Source organism: Procambarus clarkii, chromosome 1 (genome assembly GCF_040958095.1).
Source record: "Procambarus clarkii isolate CNS0578487 chromosome 1, FALCON_Pclarkii_2.0, whole genome shotgun sequence".
NCBI lineage: Eukaryota > Metazoa > Arthropoda > Malacostraca > Decapoda > Cambaridae > Procambarus > Procambarus clarkii.
In genome coordinates, this window is record NC_091150.1 from 33766876 (window position 1) to 33773449 (window position 6574).

At 37.0% G+C, this 6574-nt stretch overlaps 1 protein-coding gene across 1 annotated transcript; it reads left to right on the plus strand.

Annotated features, from left to right (window-relative positions):
• Positions 1 to 444: 444 nt before the first annotated feature.
• Positions 445 to 6081, plus strand: LOC123764021 (THAP domain-containing protein 5). Its single transcript, XM_045751514.2, has 5 exons — positions 445 to 586; positions 1602 to 2153; positions 2356 to 2508; positions 3589 to 4000; positions 4516 to 6081. Exons 1-5 carry the CDS (start codon positions 516 to 518, stop codon positions 5026 to 5028), a joined length of 1701 nt encoding a protein of 566 aa, XP_045607470.1. The 5' UTR covers positions 445 to 515; the 3' UTR covers positions 5029 to 6081.
• The last annotated feature ends 493 nt before the right edge of the window (positions 6082 to 6574 follow it).

Sequence of the window (6574 nt, forward strand, 5' to 3'; positions counted from 1 at the left end):
CATATCATTAAAATTTGAGTAAACAGATCATTTTGCTCTCAACCGCGATTAAAAGCGCTGTCGACTACACAATAACTCTAAATAATTAAGCCTTAAAGGAATAATTAATACTAAAATAAGAAGTAATTGGTGATAGTGCTAGTAGCTTCACAAGAATGTAAAACTTCAAGTCTCTGTACTCTCATAAACCCAATGTACCTTCTTGTATATAAATAAATAAATAAATAAATAAATAAACATACATTAACTGTACATTGTGTAACTACCATAGGCAGACTTTGAATATTTCCAGTATCTGGAAAATATGAGACCATAAGGTCCTGAGGACGAGTTGCTAACATTGTTATTATCTGCTGTAAGGTGCAGTAGTTTTTCCAGCCATCAGGTGATGTATTACAAGTTTTATTCCCCTTCACACGACCTTAACGGCAGAAGCGAGAGATGTGACAAAAAAAAAAAAAAAAAAAAAATGTGTGCTGTAGCTGTCCCATCCCTCCACCAACAACAACAACAACATGGTCACGTCGTGTTGTTCTTATGGCTGCAAGGAACGATTTGTTAAAGGCGGTTCTATCACTTTTCACAGGTGAGGACTTACAAATTTACGTTGTCAAAGATATATACATATTGAAATGCAGCGTGGTCTGCTGGGCTTGACTTTCCCAACCTTAACCTATACCTTGCTATTATCAAACATTAATGATTAAGTAAAACTGCTGATATTTGCCATGTATAAACTTAAAGAAAATTGTATCCCATCTATTTATTTAATTTAAATTACTATCTGCTGTTCTGTTGCAATTTCTGCTGTTTCAACTTGTATTTAAAGCATTAGTCCCCGCGCTATGGTAAAACACTCGCTCATCGCCTCGCAAGCGCTTTGGCCTGGGTTTTTATCCAGGCCGGGGAGGATTCACTGGGCACCAATCCTTAACTGTAGCCTCTGCTCACCCAGCAGTGAATGGGTACCTGGTTGTTAACCAATTTGGTGGGTCGTATTCCGGGGAAAATTAGGATTAAGGACCTGCCCGAAATGCTATGGGTGCTAGTGGCTTTACAAGAATGTAAGAACTCTTGTATATGTAAATTATTATTATATTATAATTACTGTATTGAGAAAGTCCACAGGAGCTGTGATCAGGATTCGAACCTATGCGCTTGGTGTTCCCAAATGCACGCTCTAAACGTTTAGAGCTTGCTATATATGTGCATACAATGTACTCATCTAGTTGTGCTTGCGGGGGTTGAACTTCGGCTCTTTGGTCCCACTCCTCAACTGTCAATCAACCCGTGTACAGATTCCTGAGCCTATTGGGCTCTATCATATCTACATTTGAAACTGTGTATGGAGTCTGCCTCCTCCACATCACTGCCTAATGCATTCCATTTGTCTACTACTCTGACACTGAAAAAATTCTTTCTAACATCTCTATGACTCATTTGGGCACTCAATTTCGGTTAGATTCGGTTAGGTTTGATCAAATTTCTATGTTAGTTTTAAATCAAAGTAAAAAATATATATAATACAGGAGGATTGATTGTCAAGGATCTTTGCCTCATGTTTGAATCTTCACTAACATTTTTCTTTTCATTTCTTGCAGTTTTCCTAAAGATGAAAACCAAAGAAAATTGTGGATTAATGCCTTGCGACGCTACAAGTTTGTTCCAAACACCAGCACAAGGATTTGCTCAAAGCATTTTGAGAATGACTGCTTTGATGAGGAAAAATTTGGTGGTCGTTGGCTGAAAAAAAATGCAGTGCCGACTATTTTCAGCTTTCCAGCACGCTTACACAATCGGTCAAAGCTACAAAGGCCACAGAGAGAAAGAGTGCTGCCAACCCATACCTCAGCATCACCAGTAGATACCAAGCCACAAAAAAAAACATTGCTTACATCCCACACCTCAGAATCACTAAAAAATATCAGGCCAACGAGAACAAAATTGTTAGCAGACAACACCACTGCAACACCAATAGATTCCATGTCACAGAGAAAAAAATTACTGATACACTACACCTCAGCATTATCAGTAGATATGAAACTACCAAGAAAAAAGTTGTTGGCAGATCACACTTCAGTAATGCCAATTGATAACAAGACAAGAATACAGTTGTTGGCAGACCACACCCAAGCATCACCAATTGATAACAGGTTCCATTATCAACCTCTGTACTTAACAATAATTCTCTGAATAGTTCATGGATAATACTGTATTATATCTATAAAACTTGTGAATATATAATATCATGCAGTAGTGTTAATGTAATTACAGCACTACATATTAGTACTTACAGTACAATACTCTACTAAATGGAAAATTTGTTTACAGTATACTATATATTTTGTTTTACAGTGATATTCCCAGTACCTCTTCTCTGGTTGAGCCAGCAATTTCTGAACCAATGGTTGCAGCTATTGTACAGCCAGCTACACCAATAGATAATAAGCAATCAAGAATACATTTTTTGGCAGACCACACATATCCAGCATCACCAGTTGATAACAGGTACCATTTTACTCACAGAACTTTGACCAAAATTTTTTTCTTAGTTCTTACCTAAAACTGAGTACAGAAAGTTAATTTTTTCAGGTGTTAAATGTGACTACAATACACTGGATTCCCATTTGTATGGATGGAGCTGTACTGAACCCATCTTTGCTTCACCAAAATATTGCACCATTACAGTACATGTATATCCAGTTTAGTATTTTCAGCAATTTTATATAAACAGTTTTGAGTTTTTGTCTATTATTATTATTATTAGTATGGCAAAGAATAGAACATACTTTTGTGCATATTTTGATATCAAAATCATTTAAAAAGTTATGTATAAAATATTTTATTGATATTTTGTTGCATTTTCTGGGAGGAACCCCCCCCCCTTTCCTGAGGTTCCTCACCAGTGCACAGGTGACCATGTATGGTTAGAACAGGTTTACAGAGTGTAGCAGCATTGGGTCAGCCTCAGAAAAATGTCATATTCTTCTGTATTATATATTTGAGGGCCCCAGTAGCACAGTCAGGTTTGTTCTCGACTCACAATCGAGAATTCTGGGTTCGAATCCCGGGCAGGACAAATGGTTGGGCACATTTCCTATCACCTAATGCCCTTCTCTGTTCACCTAGCAGTAAGTAGGTACTCAGGAGTTAGTCAGCTTGTTGTGGGGTTGCATCCTGGGCATGGTCAGTAATTCGACTTTAGGGTGGGGGAGATCTCGATATAAGCCTTAAGTGTATGACACATTCTGGCTGCCTGTCCCCCGATATAATGAATTAATATTATTAATTATATCGTTTTTAATTTGGTTCAAATATTGTAAAAAAATATAGGAAAAACTGTATTTTCTAATTAATATTTAATGCCTAAAAAATAGTAAAAAAATATGCAAGTAATCGGTGAGTATAAACAGGGCTGAATTGGTCTGGATTTTCTGTACACATTACAAAAAAAGGAAACATGTTCAGAATTTAATGTATTTCCAATAGCAATAACTTTTTAAATTTCCAAGGTTTCTGCTATATCTAGATTTATGAGGTGGCACTCTGTACTGAATGGAAAATTAGTTTATATATTTTATTTTACAGAAATATGCTCAACACCTCTCCTCAGGTTGAGTCAATAATTTTAACACCAATAACTGCATCCCTGCCACCACAGTCTACTCCAATGGCTGCACCCCAATCACCACCATCAGTGCCAGTAGCTGTAGCCTTGCCATCACCATCGATACCAATAACTACAGCTGTGTCACTATTACCACCAAACAAACGATGTAAACGTTTCAGATATGTAGGCGATTTTACTGAAGAAGTTCTGTCATCACATTCAGAAACAAGAAAATGTTTAACTATTGCAATGAAAAAGGTTCAGCAACAAAAGAAAAAGTTAAAATTCCTTACTCAAAAGAATCGTCGTTTAAAGGAAAAGGTTGAAACTCTTAGATCATTAGTCTTGTTAAATAAGAAGTCAGTGGGTGCACCTGAAGACATGTTGCAGGTATGTAAATTAAACAGAGCAAATGTTTATAACTTTCATGGTACTGTACTGTATTTTACCGTTTTATTATATAAAAACTTAATGTGAATGAAAAACACAAATAAACTGGTGATAATAATAATCACCAGTTTAATATTCTTTACTGCAATATTCTTTTAGTTTTTTAAAGAGTCAAATATTGAAGGTATGTATTTTCTGGGCTCGCCCCTCAGTTGCTCCCTGGAGCTGTCCCAACATTCTGAGCTCCTGTAACTTTCTTGGCATGCAAGCCGCTAGAACCAGAATCTGGCCTCCTTCATAGGGGTTGGCCGGCTGGCCGGGCTGGGGGCATAGGGAGCATTAGAGGATCATAAGAGTGATTTTCTGTTCTGACATGCAACCTCTCTCTATATGAAATCACTATTGGGAGTTCAGGACTGTCACTTTATTCTTAATTCTTTTACAGTATTCAATTATTACAAGAAACTCGCATTAATGTGAATCTTGGTTTATATTATGTTAACTATCTTTTACAGTTGACTGTATCAGGCACAGCAGCAGAACTATTAAAGAGAACAGAAAAAGGAGCATCACGAGAAGAGTATCCACCTGAACTTCGAAGTTTTGCATTGACACTATACTATTGTTCAAGCAGAGCCTATGACTTTGTTAGGAAAACTTTAAATACAGCTTTACCACACCCTAAAACTTTAAAGAAGTGGTGTAAGTCTTTTGATGGGAAACCAGAGGTTACTTCAGAAGCTCTACTTGCACCTAGCAAAGATTGTTCAATGCTTACTGCAGAAGGAAATTGTACACCTTTAAGCACAAATTGTTCTAAGGAGTTTACAGCAGAAGCTTTGTGTGTACTTCCAAGCATAGATTGCTCAAAAGAGAGTGCTATAGAAGAAAAGTCTGCACCATCAAGCATAGATTGCTTGAAAGAGGTTGTTGCAGTAGTTTTGTCTGAACCTTCAAGCATAAAGTGCACAAAGCATGGTACTGTAGACACATTGTCTGTACCTGCAGAAGCTCTCTCTGCACCTTGAGTCAGATTGCTTGATATTTTTGACTGACAATCCTGTTGCAAGAAGAGAACATTTGCATTTTCTGCTTTTTAAAGCCATAATTATGTATCCTCCAAAAGGATTCCTTATAGTTTTCACTCTTTTCATGTATAGTGGTACGTGAAATATCTGTCTTGTTATTGGACCATGTAGCTCTTGGTGAGCCCATGGTGACAGATTTTAAAACCATGTTAACAATTGGGTGTAATTACCTAGGTGTAGTTACAGGATGAGAGCTACGCTCATGGTGTCCCATCTTCCCAACACACTTTGTCATATAACACTTTTAAATTACTGACGGTCTTAGAATCCTCCACCTTCTCACCTTGTGTGGGTGTGGGTGACCTTCAATGATATCTTGAAAACTATATGAATTGTTGCCCCCAAATTACTACACACTTGTCCTGATAGTAAAACAAGTGTGTGTAGAAATATTATTATTGTGATGATAATAATTATAATATTCTCTGTAACACAATAAATTAGGGAGCTTTGCAAAACAGTGAAAGCTCGCTTGAATGGAACCGGCATCTTTGGAAAGTTGTATGCAAAGGAATCAGCGACTCCCAATGTTAAAAATCGGTTGACACCAGTCTTTCTGAAAAATATAGGAAAAGTTCTGTGTAAATAGAAGGTATTTTTGGGAATAGAAAATTGTTGAGATAAACATAAATTTAAGTAATTAGGAGAGGAGAAGCATGGTTTTCCAACCAAACATATTTGGCTCTCTGGAAGTCACAGTTCTGGATAAATCTGGTTGGTCCATATTTTAATTTATAGGCCTTGGCTACAACCGACTTGTATATTAGCTCACTTTGTTTCATAAATTATGAGCAGCATACAAAAAATTTATTTGCCTTGGGTTAGTGAATGTTCTTAGATTTGCCAGTCCCTGTTTATTGGTTTCCCCTATTTAATAATGTCAGTAAGCATATGTAAAAAGCCCTTAGGATAGTAAATAGAGAAAGTATAAGACAAATGACATTATACAATAAATTTATACAAAATACTGTATAAAATCTTAATTAAATTTAATTTAGTTTTTCTGAGTTGGCCCCTCAGTAGTTGCCAATGCATTAGGCTCTGGTACAATAAAGCGAGAGAGCACTACCAGGCCTCTGGACATGCTCATGCATACTGAACACTAGGAGCAGAATCTCCTAGTGATTCTGAATTCACTAGGAGCAGAATTCTCCTAGTGGTTAAATCCCCAACTGACCAAATGGTTGGGCACCATTCCTTTCCCCCATCCCAATTTCTTATCCTGATTTCTTCCAAGTACTATAGTCATAATAGCTTGTCACTTTCTCCTGATAGTTTCCTTCCTTCCTTTGCTAGTGATTCTGCACCTAAAATCACTAGAAGATTCTAGAATAGACAAAAAAGAACATGATGACTAGAGATTAATCCAAAACAGAAAACTAGCCCTAACTGCAGTATGCCAGTGGAAAATGATCATTAAGTTGATGGACAGTGCATCAACAAAGTGGCAGTGACGGAAAGTGGCTGACTTTGGGACTCCTGTTTC

Excerpts from the sequence above, each read along its gene's own strand:
- LOC123764021 (XM_045751514.2), top strand. The coding sequence starts at position 516 with ATGGTCACGTCGTGTTGTTCTTATGGCTGCAAGGAACGATTTGTTAAA. Across the intron at positions 587-1,601 it reads GGTTCTATCACTTTTCACAG|TTTTCCTAAAGATGAAAACC; the intron begins GTGAGGACTTAC and ends CATTTCTTGCAG. Across the intron at positions 4,001-4,515 it reads CACCTGAAGACATGTTGCAG|TTGACTGTATCAGGCACAGC; the intron begins GTATGTAAATTA and ends TATCTTTTACAG.